The 21,464-nt window shown below is 48.3% G+C and overlaps 1 protein-coding gene across 6 annotated transcripts in view; it reads right to left on the reverse strand.

Moving 5' to 3' along the window:
* The window catches only part of megf11 (multiple EGF-like-domains 11), a 514,753-nt gene that overhangs the window by 134,929 nt on the left and 358,360 nt on the right, over nucleotides 1-21,464 (reverse strand). For all 6 annotated transcript variants that reach the window (XM_038813978.1, XM_038813980.1, XM_038813977.1 and 3 more), the window contains exons 10-11: nucleotides 19,143-19,355; nucleotides 13,392-13,566 (exon numbers count right to left, since the gene is read on the reverse strand). In XM_038813978.1, the coding sequence (XP_038669906.1) occupies nucleotides 13,392-13,566; nucleotides 19,143-19,355 (388 nt within the window). The remainder of the gene's footprint in view (nucleotides 1-13,391; nucleotides 13,567-19,142; nucleotides 19,356-21,464) is intronic.

Genomic DNA, 21,464 nt, shown 5'->3' on the forward strand with positions numbered 1-21,464 from the left:
TACCATAATAAAAAGAAAATTCCATCCACAAAAGCCACAGAGTAGAATCCCTACAGAATCAAGCCCTCGAGTCCGCACTGACCCTCTGAAAGAGCATCCAACCCTACTTCCCTTAACACCGTAACCCCACCTAACCTACACATCTTTGGACAATAAGGGACAATTTAGCCCGGCCCATCCACCTAACCTGCACATCTTTAGACTTTGGGATGAAACTGGAGCACCTGGAGGAAATCCAGACAGACACGGGGAGAAAGTGAAAACTCCACACAGCCAGGCACCCGAGGCAGAAATGAACCCAGGTCCCTGGTGCCGTTAGGCAGCGGTGCTAACCACTGTGCCACCGATACTCCCCATTCAAAAACATTTACATCCCCTCAAGTACTTAATCCTTTATAGAGACAAACAGACTTGTATTCATAACATTGTATTTTATAAAAATGCACCAAAGAAAGTTAAACCCTTAATAACCTCTTTGAGATGTCAATCAAACTGTGGAATTAGGAGAGCTACCGAGAGAATGATAGGTTGTGGAGAGCAGCCAAGTATTAATAATGACATAATGATGGTCCTTGGGGGTAATATCAACAAACAGCTATTGTAAGTGTTAGAACAGATTTTTCTCACTAATACAGACAGCCTATATTTTTAAGTTAAATAGTTGAGGATTTAAATAACTTCACAGCATGACAGTTCCACAGACCTTGGGCGGGATTCTCCGCCGGCGTGATTTTCTGTTTTACCGGCACTTTAGGGTTTCCTGACGGGGTAGGGCTGCCCCGCAATGGGAAACCCCATTGACGGCGTAACGGAGAATCCCGTCAGTGGGTCAGGGCAGAAATGCAGCGGGGCGGAGAATCCAGCCCAATAATCCCCCTTTATGAGCATTTACAATTGTGCTAAAAATTTGGAGCTCCAACATTTTGGGTTAAGACTCTTGCTACAGCAAAACTGGGGTCTATTTGAACTCAGCACTGACTTTAAATGGCCCTGCTGTGTTCGGGTTCCTCATGTGTGAGTCATGTCCCACCCTCTTGCCCCAAACAGTGATATTGGGATCTGTCCGAAATGGGGAATGGACTTCTAGAGCCAGGTCTTGGCCACCATTTTGAAGTTCCATTGAGTCTCAATGTGGACCTCAATCTTCAATAAACTCAGCGATGGAGAATCCATGCCCTGTAAGGTAGACAATTTCAAAGGTTTGCAACCCTTCGAGAGCAGAAATTTCTAAAGTTGGTCCCAAATGGTCAACGCCTTGTCCTGAGGCTGCCACCCTGTGTTCTAGATTCTCCAGGCCAAGGAAACAGCCCCCCAGAGTCTACCCTGTCAAGCCCCTTCAGCATTGCACCAGAGAGTTTGGCCCAATTCTCCAGCCCCTTCTCATCCGACAACCTTCTAATCCCAGCAACCAATCCAATGAACCTTTGCTGCATTATCTCTACTGCAAGCGCTTTGTTCCTTAGATATGGAGATCAAAACTGTTTGCAGTTGTCCAGGTGTAGTCTCACAAATACTTGTACAATTGTGGTAAAACCTCTTTATTCAAAACCCCTTGCAGTAAAGGCCACAATGCCATTTGCCTGCCTTATTGCTGGCTGTCCTGTATGTTTGCTTTCTGTTCCTTCTACGCCCACCCAAGTTTCTCTGAACATCAACATTTAAAAGTTTCATACGTTTAAAAAAATATTTTGTTTTTCTATTCTTGGCACCAAAATGAATGACGTCACACTTCCCTTCTCCACACTGTTGCCCAATTACTAAACTTGTCCATTGAGCCACCTTGTGTCTTCCTCACAGTTTATATTCCCACTTAATTTTGCATTGTCAGCACACTTGCATATGTTATTCTGCCTCTTTGATTAAGTCATTAATGTGGAATATAAATAGCTCATCTTGATTCATCGTGATACATTTAAATTTCACACATCAGTGAAAAAACAGCCACTGATCGCAGTCCAATTCATCAAGGGTTTGGTCACTTAAACGTGACTTGTTTTGGGTATTCTACAATGCAGCAAGCATTCTCCATCTGTCCACATATTTCAGTTTAAACTAATGATTTAATCTCAAATATTTATCCCATCATTTAAATCATTCCATCTTGTGTCCCTAAATCTGAGAGAATATAACCGGATTGGTGAAATAGACATGAAACTGAGTTGGGAATCAGTAAAAGTAGGCCTTTCACAAAGTATAAATTAAAACTATGTCACATTTATACAAGGTTTCAATACTGTAGGATAGTCCACAGTGTTTCATTGCCAATGCATCACTGTGGCCGCGATTCTCCCAAAAGGAAACAAAGTCCCATAACGAGCACGTTTAGCGGCATGCTTCCTGGCACTCGCAGTGTTGAGAAACACGTAGCTATTCAACGTGATTTGCTTGAATAAGGGGCCTGAATCGCGCGGCCAAGGTGGCACATAGGCCCGTTTTGTACAGTGGGAAGCTCCGCTCATTTTTAAATGGAGTCCCGATCACCGAGGACCCCAAAACAATCCCCAACCCCCCCGCCCCTGAAGGCACTGTGGGAGAGTCCTTGGCCCCTCTCCCCTGCACCCCCCCCCCCCCCCCAACACCCATGTCGGCAACCCAGCCCAATCACGCGTGTGCAAAAAATACCAGCTTGGCACCTTGGTATTGCCAACGTGGCAGCACCCATGTCAGCTGACAGTGCCACCAGGATGCCAGGCAGGCACTGGCAATGCCACCAACAGTGCCAGGGCACTACCCTGCCCAAAGGGCATGCAGCTGGGGTTTCTGACCCCCTGAGAGACACCCCACAAGTGCCGTTCCGTCTGGTCCCCATTTGTGGGGACCAGTATTTTTTCAAAAAATATACTTTATTCATAAAATCTATCATCAGCATTACAGAATATTTTGAATAGTCTTGACTGTACATTTCCATGAGAGTTACACATTCCCTTGACTTTCTTCCATTCAATTGGGATAACGTTACACACATATCCCTCTTTATGTTACAATTCTTTCTTAAATATTTACATTGTCATGCTTCTTTTATACATTGGAGTATTGAAGACCCGGGCCGAGGGGTTTTACACTGTTACCAACCCCTCGGGGTACATTTGCTGGTCAGACCTTACACAGTGGCCTTTCCCCATTGCGGCTTGGCGGCAGCTGCCCCAAGCTTGAGTGCGTCCCTCAGCACGTAGTCCTGGACCTTGGAATGTGCCAGTCTGCAACACTCGGTTGAGGACAATTCTTTGCACTGGAAGATCAGCAAGTTTCGGGCAGACCAAAGAGCGTCTTTCACCGAGTTGATGACCTTCCAGCAGCAGTTGATGATTGTCTCGGTGTGTGTCCCTGGAAACAGTCCGTAGAGCACAGAGTCCTGTGTCACAGAGCTGCTCGGGATGAACCTGGACAAATCCCACTGCATCTCTCTCCAGACCTTCTGTGCAAAGGCACATTCCACAAGGAGGTGGGTGACTGTCTCATTTCCCCCACAGCCACTCCGAGGGCAGCGCGCTACGGTGCTGAGCCTTCGGGTGTACATGTTTTCCTTCAAAAATGTTTCCACGAGGGACAGGTGGTACGGCACGGTCCAACTACTTGGAGCGTTCCGCGGCAATGAGGCCAGGCCCATCCTTCGTAACACCGGGAACAGGTAGAACCTCAGTATGTAGCGACACTTGGTGTTTGCATACCCGGGGTCTACGCACAGCTTGATGCAGCTGCACTCAAAGGTGGCCATCAGGATGAGGGAGACGTTGGGTACGTTCCGCCCTCCTTTATCCAGAGGTTTGTACATGGTGTCCCTTCGGACATGGTCCATCTTGGATCTCAGGATGAATTTGAAGATGGCCCGGGTGACTGCTGCGGTGTAGGGTCGGGTAATGGGCCAGACCTGCGCCACGTACAGTAACACCGAGAGTTCCTCACACCCGATGACCAGGGTTTTGCCCGCAATGGAGAGGGTGCGTTGCTCCCACCAGCCCAGTTTCTGTTTAACTTTGGCAATGCGCTCCTCCCAGTTTTTGGTGCACGCCCCAGCCGCTCCGAACCATAATCCCCAGCACTTTCATGTAATCTGACCTGACCATGAAGGGGACAAACGACCGGTCGGCCCAGTTCCCAAAGAACATGGCCTCGCTCTTGCCGCGGTTTACCTTGGCTCCCAAGGCCAGTTCAAACTGGTCGCAGGTGTCCAAGAGCCTGGGTACAGACACGGGATCCGAGCAGAAAACGGCGACGTCATCCATGTACAGGGAGGCTTTGACATGCACGCTTCCGCTGCCTGGGATTGTCACCCCTCTCATACCCGGATCCTTCCTGATGGACTCGACAAAAGGTTCTATGCAGCAGACAAACAGGGCCGAGGAGAGAGGGCAGCCCTGCCTCCAGATTTGATCTGGAACTTTCCTGATTCCCATCCATTGATTGAGACTGCGCTATAGAGTTTGTGTAGAGCAGTTTGATCCAATTGCGGATTCCCTCCCCAAACCCCATTTTGGAGAGCACATCCATCATGTAGGTGTGCGATATTCTGTCAAAAGCCTTCTCCTGATCAAGGCTGATGAGGCAGGTGTCCACCCTCCTGTCCTGGACGTAGGCGATCGTATCCCTGAGCAGCGCGAGGCTGTCAGAGATCTTCCTGCCGGGTACAGCACAGGTCTGGTCAGGGTGGATCGCCGACTCCAGAGCAGACGTGACCCGATTGGCGATGACATTGGCTAGAATTTTGTAATCCACATTCAACAGTGAAATGGGTCGCCAATTCCGAATTTCTTCCCTTTCCCCTTCTACTTGTAGATAAGGGTGGTGCCTTTCCTCATGGATTCTGACATGCTGCCATCCAGAAGCATACTCTCGTACACTTCCAGCAGGTCTGGGCCCATCCAGTCCCACAGAGCCGAATACAACTCAGCCGATAAGCCGTCGCTTCCGGGAGTTTTACTCGTCTCAAAGGACTTGACGGCCTTTGTCAGCTCGTCCAGAGTTAGCGGTTTGTCCAGGTTTTCCCCCTCGCTGTCGTGCAAGACCTCCGTGATAGACGACAGGAAGGTCTAGGAAACAGTGCTGTCTGTTGGCTTCAGATCATACAGTCCGGCATAAAAGGATTGACTGATCCTCAGAATGTCAGACTGCGATGTCTTTACTGAGCCATCTTCTTCCTTCAGGCTGCTGATCACAGGGGTCTCTCTGTGCACCTTTTGGAAGAAGAAGCGTGAGCACTTTTCATCCTGCTCCACGGAGCGGACTCTGGACCAGAAGATAACCTTGGAGGCCTCTGAGGTGTAGAGCGAGGCTTGCTGGTTCTTCACCTCTTGGAGATCCTCCTTGACATCAACCCCATCGACTGCAGCTGGAGCAAATTCTGCATACTGTTCTGGAACCTGGACATAGCCCCTCGTCTCTCTCTCACCTTTTGAACGCCTTTGAGGATGAGAAACCTTTTGATGTTCCCCTTGATTGCTTCCCACCAGAGATGTGGAGACTCAAAGAGGGTTTCACGGTTCTCCATCCTTTGTAATCCCTTTCGAGTTCCTCGAGGTTCTCTGGAGTCAACAGTTTTACATTCAGTTTCCATGTCCCATTTGTGGGGACCAGTACCAAACAGCGCTCGCCCGAGGTCTTTGAAGCAAGGGGGATGAATCCCAAAGCCCCAGGTACCTCGGGAATCTGCACATCAGGCTTGCTGCCTCGCTCTAATATGCAGATTTGCCAAAAACAGTGATCCCGTTCATAGTGAGCGGGATTCACATTGCAACATCTCACAAGATAGCGTTGGATGTTGCGAGGCGTTGTGAGCTGGGTAGATCCCGGGAACAGGGTCTCCCGGCTTTCATTGCCTGCGCTGTGCCGCTGCGAGCTGCTTTTCCGGTGCAACGCGGGCGTTGGATCGCGTCCACATGGTCTCTGTTGAATAGGGAAACTGTGGTGGCTAATTCACACACAGCAGGTAACCTGTTTTTCCCAATGGTGTTTGATGAATAAATGATGACACGAGAGGCACTCCTGCTGTTCAGAACCACGGTATAGTTTATATCCAATGAGAGCACTGAGAAAGTATCTCATTTGAAATGGGTCTTGATCATGGTGTTGAGGGGTGTGAGGGCAGTCACTGAGTTGAGGCTGACGTAGTGAGTTAGTTAGAATGGAGGAACCATTTCAATTATTACGGCGTGCTTATTTATTTGAGAAAAAGCCAAAGGCCACTCCTGACATCCAATGTCCACTGTTATTAAAGCAAACTCACTACAGCTTAATGGATCGTAAACTGTTGAAATCTGAAATCAGGACTGGGCTCATGGTTATTGTCAAACTATCAATGATCTCATTCGCCTGCGACATTTTGCGGTGACCACCTTTTACAAACCTTGCTGACAACGGGGTGACTTTTTGTCGTATTCTCCTGGAGTGAACTACACCAGTAACGAGGAAGCTGTGGAAACTCTGATAAAAGGAGCCATTTTTCCCGAGTATCTGCGGCTCTTCCACAGATGTTGCGCAGGCAAGCAGGAGAGTTTGGAAATTCACTCTTGGTTGCATCTTGGCTAACTCCAACAAATTGAAGGCTTTTTATTCATCTGCCTTTCTGCAGGATATCGCATTTTCAGGTCGACTACCGTAATCCTGAAAGCGCGTGGAAACCGCCCTCCCCAGCCCCCATCAATTAACTATGCGCTGAGTGCAAGATATCGCACTGGCTGCAGCTAGTGTTCAGCGTGTTGTTGCGGCTGACACAGCATTCAATGGCTGAAGACAGTCTTAACACTGTAATCATTAAATGCCACGTATGCAAAACTGAAGTAAGAGAAAGGGGAAAATGCTGTATGCGAGGATGCGTGGCAGAATTTGTTCTGCTCCTCTGATTTCATTACAAGATGTGCCATGCAGTCTGTTATCCAATAGTAATTTTTCTCTGTGTAACACTGTCTGCTGATGATGTTAATTTTCAGCTTAATGAATGCCTTTCCTAATGCATAAACTACTCCTCGACAAGCCTTTTGCCATTTAGAGGAAGAGCTTGATCACTTACTATAAAGAGGAAACATTCACAGGAGGAATTCCTCATCCAAACCAGAGATGGCCACCTGGCTTGAGGAGGCATCTAGTCCTTCAGCAATGCTGCCCTTTGAGTGCTGAAAAGCTGGAGGATTTTCCAAATCAATTTTTCTCTCTCTCTCCATGTGGCCAAAACACGTGGCCTCCAATTAGCTTCAACTCCACAGATAGCCAAGATCATAAAACATACGGCAGAAGGAACGAGGAGCATAGACTTAAACACTGTATTCAGCAGCATAATTCAATGATACTTGTTCCCTCTCGGGGGTTATCATGTTATTTTGAAGGCGAAACCCAGATGGATTCTGCCCATCATACGTCTTGCACAATTATTTTAGAGACAGAAACCTTAATTTGTCTTAAAAACTATAAGTAAATTATAAATTAAATAGCTAATTTAGAAATGGAGGTGAGGGTGAAAGGGTGGCATGCTCCCACCTCAGTCAGAGGGGGCAGATTCAATGGCATCTTGCTGATTCCGGTGAATTGACAGGACAGCTGAACATCCAGGCCAGCGCTGAGCAGTTCAGGTTATGGAGAAACAGAGATAAACAGACTGTACCTCTCCCTTTCCAGCAGCAGGCCATCGAATTTCAAAATAAATAAATAAACCTGTTACAATTAATAATGCAATTGTGTGGGCTGCATTCTTCCCCCGTGATCTGACCTCTTATCCTTATCTACAGGTGTGAGTAAGACAAGCCGGAAGTGGTAATGAAGGAATGTTTAAGGCCTAATATTTGTCAATGCTCCAGTTTTAATGAAGGCTGCAACAAATGTCTGTTCACCAAGACGACACTCCCGCATTGCATTTGTCACTCACACTGCAATTGTAGTTCTCAATCAGCAGGCATGCACTCCACTGGAACTTTGAACTGTTGTGGATTTAGAGTTAGCGGGGACCCATGCTCTGCTGTGCTACCACCCCCCTCCTCCCTCTCCTGGGACCAGCAGCCCCTCCTTCCTACCGGGACCATTCCAACCCCCACTCATTACAAACTTGACGAGTAGAATAATCGAATTGGGAGGACCGAGTTTCTGAGGAACGAATCAGGACATTGTGTATTGTTAAATGCAGAAAAGCACTTTTATTTTCTCCTAAAGATACACAAATAAAAATTAGCAATAAGTTACCAAGAGAATCGAAAATCCCCAGGACAGCCACAGGATTGAAAGAAAATACCAAGCACGATTTAACAGATGGAACAGAGTCCCGTGTCGCGGGCGTTTAGCCGAGAACGACCCCGCTATTAAACGAGACTCTGCTTCTTTTCTGTGCTTCGGTGAGGAATGCCACCCTGAGGTTGTACTTAGGCCCAATCCCTGCACTAACCAGCTCAGCATCTTGGCACAGCCAGCCTGACAGTGCCAGGGTGGCCCCCAGGTGGCACTGTCAGAGTGCCAGGGGTGCCAGTGTATCACCCTGCCCAGAGACTGCCCACCCAGGGGCCGCCGATCGCCTGGGAGACCACCCCCCTCCACATTGGTCAAGGCCAGAGCTAAATGTTCCTTGCTCAGGGTCTCGGAGGGGCGGGGGTTGGATCCCTGCCCAAATTTATTTAATTGAGCCTGACTGTACATTTGAATATGCAAATCCTGTTCGATCTCGCACGGAGCATTGAGGCCGTTAAATCTCACAAGTTCAGGGCAACTATAAGCTTGCCGGCCACCAGGAGCACGTGTCCTCCCCTATACCCCCGTGGTCCCAGAGAATCGTGAACATGCAGATATATCGCACTGTCTCCCTGCTCAGCCGGAGTCTGTGATGCCATGTCCACTCCGGCAGGTCCTCGAATAACAGCCGCTGCCGATACACACGAGGTCCGATGCAGGGCCTCCATCCCACCGCCTCCTCGGTCTGTTGGGCGGCTGACTCTCCATCCTCACCAGCTGGCTCCTGTTCCTCTGGTCTGCCGCAGGGTCTTCCCTGAACAGCTCCTCCTCATACAGGCACAGTGCCCCCCCCCCCCCCCCCCCCCCCCCCCCCCCCCCCCGCCACGGCTGCGGCAGCCAGGATTAAGGACATTCCTGGTTGAATTCTGAATGGTCTACAGGGGGTGAAGGGCAGACATGCCAGCATGGTGCGAACCCGCGTGCCCAACCAGGTCCAACAGGCTGTATGGTAGCCCCGGCCTACATTGCAGCCCCTGTCCCCGCATGTCTTCCACACCTATCCCCAACCCCGGCCGTTCCCCCGACACTCTGCCCTCCGCACCACCCCTCGGGGGGGTCTCTGGCCCTGGTACCCGTCCTTGCTAGTGGGCACCTATCCTGCCAACAGGGGTACCGGTGGCTGGCCCTACCCAGGCCACTGGTACTCTCCACTGCCCCCAGCCGGCACCCTTCTGTCGGGGCCACTGTGGGCATCCCCCTCCGGTGGGCTGCATGATACCCCACCAGCGGGTGGTGCCCAGATGTGGGGGTGGTGTTGGTGGGGTGTACTGGGGGGGGGCAATCCCCTGCTCACGCAGGCACGGGGAGAACGTGCAGACTCTGCACAGACAGTGACCCAAGCCAGGAATCGAACCCGGATCCCTGGTGCTGTGAAGCTACAGTGCTAACCACTGTGCTACTGTGCTGCCCATAGAAAAGTGTAAAGTCGCCAGAGTTCCAGGTGACCAGAGGCTGCTTTCCCCTTTGAGGGGGAGGGGTGACTGGTGGTGATTTAACCTGAGGGTCACCACACCTCAGGCAAGGGGCAAGGTTGAGAAGGTGGGGGCTTCATAAATAACCTCAGCCGGTACGGGGAATTGAACCCACGCTGCTGGCCTCGCTCTGCATCATTAACCAGCTGTCTAGCCCACTGAGCTAAACTGGCCACGGTTCCTCCTGGCGGAGGTGGAGCATTGCGGAGACTATCAGGTCAGGCCTGTATATTATATATATATTTTTTATTCGTTCATGGGACCTGAGCATCGCTGGACCTGTCAGCATTTATTGCCCATCCCTAATTGTTAGCAGTTACAAGTCAACCACATTTCTGTGGGACCTGGAGTCACATGTAGGCCAGACCGGATAAGGACGGCAGATTTCCTTCCCTAGAGGACATTAGTGAACCAGATGGGTTTTTACAACAATCGACAATGGTTTCATGGTCAGCACGGTAGCATGGTGGTTAGCGTCAATGCTTCACAGCTCCAGGGTCCCAGGTTCAGTTCCTGGCTGGGTCACTGTCTGTGCAGAGTCTGCACGTCCTCCCCTTGTGTGCGTGGGTTTCCTCCGGGTGCTCCAGTTTCCTCCCACAGTCCAAAGATGTGCGGGTTAGGTGGATTGGCCATGCTAAATTGCCCGTAGTGTCCTAAAAAGTAAGGTTAAGGGGGGGTTGTTGGGTTACGGGTATAGGGTGGATACGTGGGTTTGAGTAGGGTGATCATTGCTCGGCACAACATCGAGGGCCGAAGGGCCTGTTCTGTGCTGTACTGTTCTATGTTCTATGTTCATCTTCAGACTTTTAATTCCAGATTTCTATTGAATTCACATTTCACCATCTGATGGGTTTCCTCCGGGTGCTCCGGTTTCCTCCCCCAGTTCAAAGACGTGGTTAGGTGGATTGGCCGTGATAAATTGCCCTTAATGACCAAAAAAGTTTAGATGGGGTTATTGGGTTATGAGGATAGGGTGGAAGTGAGGGCTTAAGTGGGTCGGTGCAGACTCGATGGGCTGAATGGCCTCCTTCTGAACTGTATGTTCTATGATTTGAACCTGGGTCCCCAATGCATTACTCTGGGTCTCTGGTTTACGTGTCCAGTGACCATACCACAAGGCCACCACCTCCCCGGAGTAAAATAAATAAATAATCTTTATCGTCACAAGTAGGCTTACATTAACACTGCAGTGAGGTTACTGTGAAAAGCCCCTAGTCGCCACATTCCGGCACCTGTTCGGGTCCACAGAGGTAGAATTCAGAATTCTCAGCTGGTACGGGAATTGAACCCGCGCTGCTGGCCTCGTTCTGCATCACAAACCAGCTGTTTAGCCCACTGAGCTAAACCAGCTCCCTAAACGTATTGATGGTGCTGGCGAGTCACCGGAGCATGGCAGTCTCTCGGGCACTCTGCGCCGGCCACGATTTTCACCCCATGCACGATTCTCTACCCGATCGCCTTTCGCGATTCCAGTGTCACTGGACACAGAATCCCACCTCATGTTTCTGAGACAGTGAGGTAGATACATTTAGAAAGAAACGCTACACCTTTTGCAGCATGTGCAACGCTTGAGCAAGAACACCGCTTTCTTATAAATGCAAACATGTAATAATCTAATTGATGCTCCCCTGTAAACAGATATATAGATAAATACATTAACATTTAAGCATATGCTAATCACTTGGTTGTGCTGGTTAGCACACTGGGCTAAATCGCTGGCTTTGAAAGCAGACCAAGGCAGGCCAGCAGCACGGTTTAATTCCTGTACCAGCCTCCCCGAACAGGCGCCGGAGTGTGGCGACTAGGGGCTTTTCACGGTAACTTCATTTGAAGCCTACTTGTGATCCTAAGCAATTTTAATTTTTCACTTGGTTCAAATTAATAAACAGTGGAATGGAAATGAAATGAAAATCGCTTATTGTCACGAGTAGGCTTCAATGAAGTTACTGTGAAAAGCCCCTAGTCGCCACATTCCGGCGCCTGTCCGGGGAGGCTGGTACGGGAATTGAACCGTGCTGCTGGCCTGCTTGGTCTGCTTTATAAGCCAGCTATTTAGCCTTGTGAGCTAAACCAGCCCCTGCAAAGGGGTGAACTTGTCCTTAATCCACAAGCTTCCGCCACAATTTCCCACTGTTTGGTGACAGTGCCCAGGGAGCTGAGCTGAGTAACCTTGGCTCCATTTGCAGCTTCTCACACAGGAAAGAGCCATGGGAAGGCTGACATGGGGAGCGTCGGGCCAATGGGAGACAGGATTAACCACCAGCACCAACCAATCAAATACTGGGTGTGTGATGCGACTTCAATAAGAAGTGTAGCAGCCAATTAAAAAGACACGTTTGAGGAAATAACCAAGGAGGTAAAGAGCCGGGGAGTGACCAGTGCTTTAGGCAGCTGGGTGAGCAACTTCAGCACTCATCAGTTTTGGGGCCCCCTGTAGTGAGGGGACCCTGAACCTCATTGTAAATCTGCCACAAGCTTCTGCCTCAGTACTACCACTAAACCAAGGTTAACACTGAGTTACCACAGCTGAATGACTCCGAGGAGGAATGAAAGAGTGTAAAACGATGGAGCTAAGGTTACTTGAGAGGATGGAGGCAGGAAGGTGAAATAAGCATCTGGCTCCATGGCGTTTACAGGTCAGGTGGAAGAGCCGTGCTCCCCACCATCCCTCATGGAAGACATGTGGCTTCCCTTCTGATGACTGCAGTCTCTCCTCGATGCGGGGTTTGGTCACTCCTCCCCACCAGGACATGTTCCCGAGTCCCAATCTCTCCAGATTGCCAAGGACCATCCCCAGAGGTCCCAGCTCCGGATTCCTGTTGCTGCTTTATCTGCCCAGCAGCCTGCCACCTGTTACTAAACCTTCGAGATGGTCTGGTTATCCTCGGCCTTCCTAACACACCGTAAATATCGGGGCCATTAGACTTTCCCTCTGTTTCCTCGGAATACGTAGAGGGGAAAAACCCAACATCGAAGGCCGAAGGGCCTGTACTGCGCTGTAATGTTCTATTGTTAACCTGTTTGATTCTTCTTCCACTTCAATAGCAGCTTCTGATAGGAGAGTGAAAAGCTCCTGGTCAGATTTTCAAACAATGTTCATCACCAGCAGTAAATTGAAAAGCTACAGGACAGAGCGTTTTGTTTCACAGGATGGTCCGGCTTTCAATGTTTAGTGAACTCCATCAAGATCCTCTCACATTCTTCCCTTCTCCCGTATTTGTACTTTGATTCCCACAATACCAGATTTGGGAAGTTAAGGAGGTGTTACGTGTGAATTAGTGGCTCTTTCCCAGTTGGCTCTCACAGAGAAAGTATTTGATTTACAGATACTCGGATATTAGAACAATGAAAGGCAAGAGGCAATTGGAACTCCAACCCCGAGAAGGCAGAAAGAAAATGTTTCTGGTTTCAGAGGGATTAAGAACCAGGAGAAATGGATTGGCAGAAAAGGCAGTGATTAAAATCTTTATTCGCCCAGGTGGAGGCTGATTTGATCGAGGTTTTCAAAATGGAATTGGATACACACCTGAAGCCAAAGATTGTGCTGATCGACGGGGAAAGGACACGCAATGGGACTGATTAAATTGATCTTCTGGGCAGCTGGCCTGACTTCAACAGATTGAATGGTTTCGTTCTGTGCTGTAACGAGCCGATCGATGATTCTTTTCCATGATCTCTCTCGACAGCAACGTAACATATCTAAATAAAACCACTCACCTTAAATCCCGGGGCACAAACACATTTGCCGGTGACAGCGTCACAATCAGCCCCATTCTGACAGGCACAGAGTTGCTGACAACCCTCTCCGTGGTAGCCAAGGGGGCAGGTCTCGTTGCAGTACAGCCCAGTCCAGCCTGCTCTACAGGAACACTCCCCAGATAATGGGTGGCAGCTGAAAGGAACACCAAAGAGTCAAGAGGATAATCCTGAGTTTTATTAATTGATCACATAATGCTGAACTGGTCTTTTTCAAAGCAAAAAGTCTGAAAAATCAAAGTGAACATCCAACTGTGGCCAACTGAAATCCTGACTAATGCATAGTTAATGTCAAACCTTGGCCCAGAATTTCTATCAAACGGGAATAAAATTAGCCAATATCAGATCTTTCCACTGAGACTATTAATTGCTCATTCAGCACCCCAATCTAAATAAATTTACTCTGAGAAGTAGTCAAACTTCAAAAAAGACGTCCTGTCGTCTCCAAATGAAATTCAACAATTGAAGTGTTTTTTAAAATACTAGCTGCTTACTAGAAATGATGATCGATTTCCAACCTGAAATACCGCTGATTTTTTGAATATTTTTATTTTAACTGGCTGGAATAATTAACCCAACGGTAAGAGCTGAATCATCAATCACACATTTAAAATGACATGGTCCCGGACGCTACGGTGGCACAGTGGTTAGCACTGCTGCCTCACGGTGCTGAGGACCCGGGTTCGATCCCGGGCTCTGGGTCACTGTCCGTGTGGAGTTTGCACGTTCTCCCCGTGTTTGCGTGGGTTTCGCCCCCACAACCCAGACATGTGCAGGGTAGGTGGATTGGCCACGCTAAATTGCCCCTTAATTGGGAAATAAAATGGGTATTCTAAATTTTAAAAAATACTAACATGGTCCCTAAAAGACCCTCAACACACCGATATATTTTGCTGGTCTTAATTCAGCTTTCTTATCCGTTCAAACTTGGTAATTTTTCTGGAGTATCATTACTTACTTGCCAGACAACCATTCAAACTGTCAAAAGATGTTATTGCTCCAAATCCACTGCCAACGTTTGTTATTACCCAAGGCTAGAATGATATAGTTTGATTGTTTAAAAATAACTCCAGGGATCGCACTGTAGTGTGGTGGCTCGAACAAACAGTGTGCTCCAAAATGAGAGGATGTGAATCTGTAACCTTGATTTTTGATTAAATGACGTCTCAATCTCGCCCTTGCTGTGGATGGAGATGCAGAGTAAGGGCCAGAGAAGCAATCTGTGGGTGATTCACAATCAGGTCACTCTTGCACAATCTCCTGTCACAGGATAGGGGCGGCATTGCCAGGCGCAGAGGAAGAGCTGGATTCTGATTTTACCAAACCGGTATTGTGGGTATTGTCTTGTTATGCTCTTGACGTAGCATAAGCGGCTTCCTTGCTGTACACTCTGACAAAGGAAGGTTCAGACGTGGAGATAACTTCAACACGTTTACTGAACTATTTACAATTCTCCTACTCGGATTCACCACTACTGTTAATCCTTTTATAGCTACTCAGACTGACGAACCAGTCTGCTACAATCCACGTGGTGGGTGTGATATTGAATCAACCCTGTGTCTGTACTCACTGAGTGTCTCCACTGGAAAGAGGAAGATCATGTGTGCTGTGTCCTTTATATATGGGTTGGTGTAATGCCCCCCTGTGGTAGTGTCACCTCTGTGTGTATCGTGAATGCCTATTGGTCGTGTCCTATCTTACTGACCTATTGGTTAAGTGTCTGTGCGTCATGTCTCTGGTGCTCCCTAGCTTGTCTACGTGTATTTACATTAACCCCTTGTGTATTTACAGTGATGCATATCACCACAGGTATGATACAGAAATGATTCATTCACAATGATGCAGGAGCTCAAGCTTTGTAGTATCACATGACTGCTATTAGAGGACGATGTTAGGAAACAGTTAAGTCTCCAGTAGTTAAGATGGAATTGGGGTTTTTAACTGTTTAATACAAAGAACAATACAGCACAGGAACAGGCCCTTGAACCCTCCAAGCCTGTGCCGACCATTCTGCCCGTTGAACGTAAAACCTTCTGCATTTCCGGGTTCCATATCCCTCTATTCCCATCTTATTCATGGATTTGTCAAGATGCCTCTTAAATGTCGCTATCATTTCTACTTCCACCACCTCCTCTGGCAGCGTGGTCTAGTCACTCACCACCCTCTGTGTAACAAACTTCCCTCGCACATCTCTTCTAAACATTGTCCTTCATGCCTTAAACCTATATCCCCCAGTAATTCGCTCTTCCACCCTCAATAATGTTGTAGACCTCTATCAGGTCGCCCCGCAACCTCCCGTCATTCCAGTGAGAACAAACCGAGTTTATCCAACCGCTCCTCAGAGCTAACACCCTCCATACCAGGCAACATCCTGGTAAATCTCTTCTATACCCTCTCCAAAGCCTCCACATCCTTCTGGTAGTGTGGCGACCAGAATTGTGCGCAATATTCCAAGTACGGCCTTACCAAGGTTCTATACAGCTGCAACATGACTTGCCAATTTTCATACTTAGTGCCCTGACCGATGAGGGCAAGCATGCCATATGCCTCCTTGATTTCCTTATCACCTGCATTGCCACTTTCAGTGATTTGTGTACTGTATGCCCAGATCTCTCTGCCTGTCAATACTCCTAAGGGCTCTGCCATTTATTGTACAATTCCCACCTGTATTAGACCTTCCAAAATGCATTACCTCACATTTGTCTGGATTAAACTCCATCTGCCAGTTATCTGTCCAAGTCTCCAAACGATCTAAATCCTGCTGTATCCTCTGACAATCCTCATCACTATCCACAACTCCACCAATTTTTGTGTCGTCTGTAAACTTACTAATCAGACCAGCTACATTTTCCTCCAAATCCTTTATGTATACTACAAACAGCAAAGGTTCCAGCACTGATCCCTGTGGAACGCCACTAGTCACAGCCCTCCATTCAGCTCACCTCTGATCCCGTGCGATTGCATCTTCTGTACCAATCTGCCATGAGGGACCTTGTCAAAGGCTTTACTGAAGTCCACGTAGACAACATCCACTTCCCTACCCTCATCAATCATCTTTGTCACCTCCTCGAAAAACTCTATTAAGTTAGTGAGGCACGACCCCCCCTTCACAAAATCGTGCGGCCTCTCGCTAATGAGCCAATTTGTTTCCAAATGTGAGTAAATGTGGGTGTAGATTGCATTTATTGTTTAATAAACTGCGCCAATTGGAGTTTGCACATTCTCCCCGTGTCTGCATGGGTTTCTCCCCCACAACCTAAAGATGTGCAGGGTGGGTGGATTGGCCGCGCTAAATTCCCCCTTAATTGGAAAAAAAATAATTGGGTATTCTAAATTTATTTTAAAATAAATAAATAAACTGCACCAAAATATAAAGGGGATACAGGTGGCACTGTGACGTTGCTTGAGAAGTGATTACTGAATTCAATAAACTTGGAGTCGAAGAAATCAAGACCTGCTGTCTAGTTCTCATTATAGAGTTACCATCGGAGTGAAACAGAACATAGCCCGATTTGTCCATTTCTTAGTATGAATAATAAACTATTTAACATGTAAATTATGAGGGGGGACTTTCAGCCGAACCTACCCAGCGACCAGAAATTCCCGATATTTTGTATACAGTAAATTGTTTAATTTTCAAACATAATGCTTTAAAAAAAAAAAATTTGGAGCACACAATTATTTTTTTTCCAATTAAGGGGCAATTTAGCGTGGCCAATCCACCTACCCTACACATCTTTGGGTTGTGGGGGCGAAACCCACGGAAGAATGTGCAAACTCCACATCGACAGTGACCCAGAGCCGGGATCGATCCTGGGACCTCAGCGCCGTGGGACTGCAGTGCTAACCACTGCGCCACCGTTTTGCCCTCAAACATAATACTTGAGGTACTTTTAAAAATCAATCAAGTAATAATCCGAAATGGAGAATCTATTAGGCTTTAGGCCAGTGATGATATCAAATTATTTAATCTTTTTCCTATCTATAAATTATTCCTCTTTAGTTTCTAAATGTATTTGCATTCACTTTGCGTGAGAAAGCATTAACTAAAACTAAAATTTCCAGTGTGTGTGATGTTGTTGTACCTCGTTACTTAATGAAAGGTTATATATCTGAAAGTCAAATTTTGTTTCTCTCGCCACAGACTCTGCTGGGTGCGATTAACCCAGGAAATGACGAAGGGTGCGATTTTCCCTCCGCCTGGCGCCCACTGCCGGTCCTGTTAGGCCGGATGAACAGCGGCAGATGTCAAAACCAAGGTTCATGCCAGGCACTAAGCCCTGCGTGATGCACCTGACCCACTGAGCCCGACGCAATCTCGTTCACGCCCTCGCTGGACCTCCATCCATACCCGCATATTTAAATGCGTGGGGAAGGTCGCCCCTCTGGGGTTGGGGGTGTTGCCGATGTCTGTGGGAGGGTCGCATTGTCCACGTGTGGGTGGTGGGGAGAATTCTCAACCTCATTTTGAGATAGGGGCACCCTTTAAACATGGAGCCCCGATCTCGGAGGAGCCCATCTTGCCAGCTCCAGGAAAAACTCGAGCGTGGCTCAGCGGGCAAAGTTAAAGTCCGGTTTGGGCTCGTTTGGTGGGGAGTTTCGCAATGGCCAGTTGGTAAGATCTTGGCCCATATTCAACAGCACACAGTGCCAAAAATGAGCCCCTGCAAGCTTCTCAACATTACTGGCTGTCTCGCCATCCGATTCGCTTGCCTCATCGTCTCGCTGTTAACAAGCAGATCAGCGGCAGGGGCAGCAATGCTGCCTGGAAGGCGGTCATATCGCTGTCAGTGTGCGCAGCGTGATGAGCAGGACCGCGGTACAATGTCAGAAGACCACTGACCTCCACCGAGCTGCAAGGGTAAGTTACCACCTCTCTCCTGGCATCAGTTCCGCCTGCCACCCCTCAAATTCCCAAACCCTCCCCACATCCAATCTTCAGGCTTGTTACTCTCCTGGCACCTACCAGCACAGCCCCTTCATTGTCTGCGAGCGTTTGCAAAACACGCAGCTAAACGCGCTCGCTCGGGGCCATTGTTCCCAATTATTTGAATTGAGCCGTAAGTGTGGGATCCTTTAGTGAGGAACACCCCGAACTCCAATACAATGACTAAATCTGGGTGAAAACAAGTCTGGATCGCATCCAAACACCCAGCGGGAATCACCCGGCAAAACCCGCCCAAAATGACACTCAGGAGCATTTCATCGGCCTCGTCGCGCTCGACTTGGTGTCGGCGCATACCGTTAAATTTTGAGAGAGGTTTCTCGCGAGATTCGCGATGCCCAAAGTGCCTCGCGAGATTTAACAAACACTCGTGAGATGTTGCGATCTGGATCTTGCCCTCACTGGCCGTGATCCAGATATGCATATTTAACAAAATAAGAATCTTTATTATTGTCACAAGTAGGCTTACATTTACACTGCAATGAAGTTACTGTCAAAAGCCCCTAGTTGCCACATTCCGGCACCTGTTCGGGTACACTGAGGGAGAATTCAGAATGTCCAATTCACCTTGTGGGAGGAAACCAGAGCACCCGGAGGAAACCCACGCAGACACGGGGAGGAGGGTGCAGACTCCGCACAGACAGATAGGGGGAGGGCGAGTGGGCAGCCTGACTGAGAACATTGTCTAACACCATAGAAAACAGGATACTTAAAGGAAATTAGCAATGTGTGAAATCAGTGCATTATTCATCTTAAACTTTCTTTACCTTTGGGTATGTTTGCCATTGCAAGGACACTGTTTGCTGCATTTCAGTCCATACAGCCCATCTGGACACATCCTGTCCTGGCAATGATTGCCAGAAAATCCTGGCTCACAAAGACACGCTCCGTTAACGTGGTAACATTCAGCTCCATTGATGCACACACACCTTTGGGCGCACTCTAAGCCGTAACTGCCAATAGGACACTCCTCCTGGCATCTATACAAGGATAAACAATTAGGAAGTCACGTGGAAGGAACAAAGTACTGCAATAGTTAACCCTCATCATACAAAACCAACTTTAGTTTACTCATTTCAATTTTATGCAGAGATTCCCCGCTTTGTGGTTTAATGGATGAAATTATTTTTCTGGCTGCTTTTTCAGGGGTTCGGCCATTGCTAAAACAGTGCTATTAATACGAAGATTAATACCTTGAACAGACATGGGGGGTCATTTTCCACTCCCATTCTTGGTGGGGGTGGGGGGGTGGAATGACAGAGGGGGGGGGGGGTGGGGGGGGAATTGAATAGGAGTTCCAAAACGCCTTTTAAGGTGGCAGGATTCCCCCGCTCGATTGTCACCCCCACCCCCCCCACCCACCCACCCTCACCCCCCACCACCACCACCAAAGGTGATTGCCCCTCCATGACTGTCCATTCATGATGACATGAGGGCATGTTGACATGAATCACAACAGGTTCCCCACAATGTGCACCTGGTGAACAGAACCCACTGGAGGTGCACAGGTGAATACAGCCCCGGGGGCAGGGGATCATGCCCAGGTCATACCCTGGCACTGCCTACTGCTTGGGCAGGACCAAGGGTCCGTGCCCAGTGGGGGGCTTACATGGGGAGGTGCCGTGAGTTCCATGATGGGGAGTGGGGGAGTTCAGTGTCCGGGGGATTGGGGGAATCTCTTTGTGGGGGAATTGGGGAGAGGTTCAGTGTCTGGGGGGTTTGGGGGAATCTCTTCATGGGGGAATTGGGGAGAGGTTCAGGGTCTGGGGAGTTTGGGGGAATCTCTTCGTGGGGGAATTGGGGAGAGGTTCAGGGTCTGGGGGGTTTGGGGGAATCTCTTCGTGGGGGAATTGGGGAGAGGTTCAGGGTCTGGGGGGTTTGGGGAATCTTGTGTTGGGGGAGGGGGAGGGCGAGGATCTGTGCCCAGGCACAGGGGGATTCCATTTCTGCAGGGTCCTTGTTTTTACTTTCTTTTAATACAAGGCACCCTTGTGGGCTCATTCAGAGCCCGCCCCACCCATGTGACATTGTGAGACCCGTCTCCAAAAGTTCTCTTTAGAATAAGCGTCAAAAATTATAACGGGAAAAGCCGGCAGTGCAGCCAGCGAACTACACACTGCTCTTCCCGCCAAAAAGATCATAAAATTCCACCCATAGTGTAATTTCAAGACCAGGGAGAACAATGAGTAGTTAGGGCTGGGGAGAAGGCACTTGTTCAGATTACCTATTAACTTTTCACTGAAGGTTATGATTTGGAATAGATGGTTTGAAGGAGGACCTTACAGGTATGGCAGAGCTGGGTTTGCCATTGCCGTTTCCAGCGGCCAATTCAATTCTGGGTGGTCATTCCTTTCAGATTTTGTAGCAATTTGTAAAACCCAGTGAGTTGCTGAGCTATATCAGAGGCAGTTAAGAGTGTTTAACAACCTGGGCTAAATTGCTGGCTTTGAAAGCAGACCAAGGCAGGCCAGCAGTGCGGTTCAATTCCCACACCAGCCTCCCTGAACAGGTGCCGGAACGTGCAAAGTATTGCAATAGACTGAAGATTTCCTTCCCTAAAGACATTAGTGAACCAGCTGGGTTTTTATGACAATCAACAATGGTTTTGTGGAGTTTTATATTCCAAATTGAATTGAATTTAATTCTAGCAGCAGTCAGGATTTGAAGCCATGTTCCCAGAGCGTTAAAGTGGACCTCTGGATTGCTAGTCCAGTGGCATTACCACTATATCACTGCCTCCTCTGCAAATGGATGGTCAGTGATGGTAATGTCACTGAATATCATGGGGAGAGGGTTATATTCTCACTTGTTGGAGGTGGTCATCTGCTGCCACTTGTGTGGCGTGAATGTTACTTTTAATTTATCAGTCCAAGCCTGAATGTTGTCACATAGAAATAGAAAGTAGCAGCAGGAGGAGGCCATTCAGCCCTTTGAGCCTGCTCTGCCATTCATTATGATTGCGGCTGATCATCTAACCCAGTAACCTGATCCCGCTTAACCCCATATCCTTTGATTCCTTTAGCCCCAGGGGCTCTATCTAACTCCTCTTGAAAACATGTTTTGACCTCAACTGCTTCCTGTGGTCATGA

This window comes from Scyliorhinus canicula, chromosome 12 (assembly GCF_902713615.1).
Source record: "Scyliorhinus canicula chromosome 12, sScyCan1.1, whole genome shotgun sequence".
Lineage (NCBI taxonomy): Eukaryota > Metazoa > Chordata > Chondrichthyes > Carcharhiniformes > Scyliorhinidae > Scyliorhinus > Scyliorhinus canicula.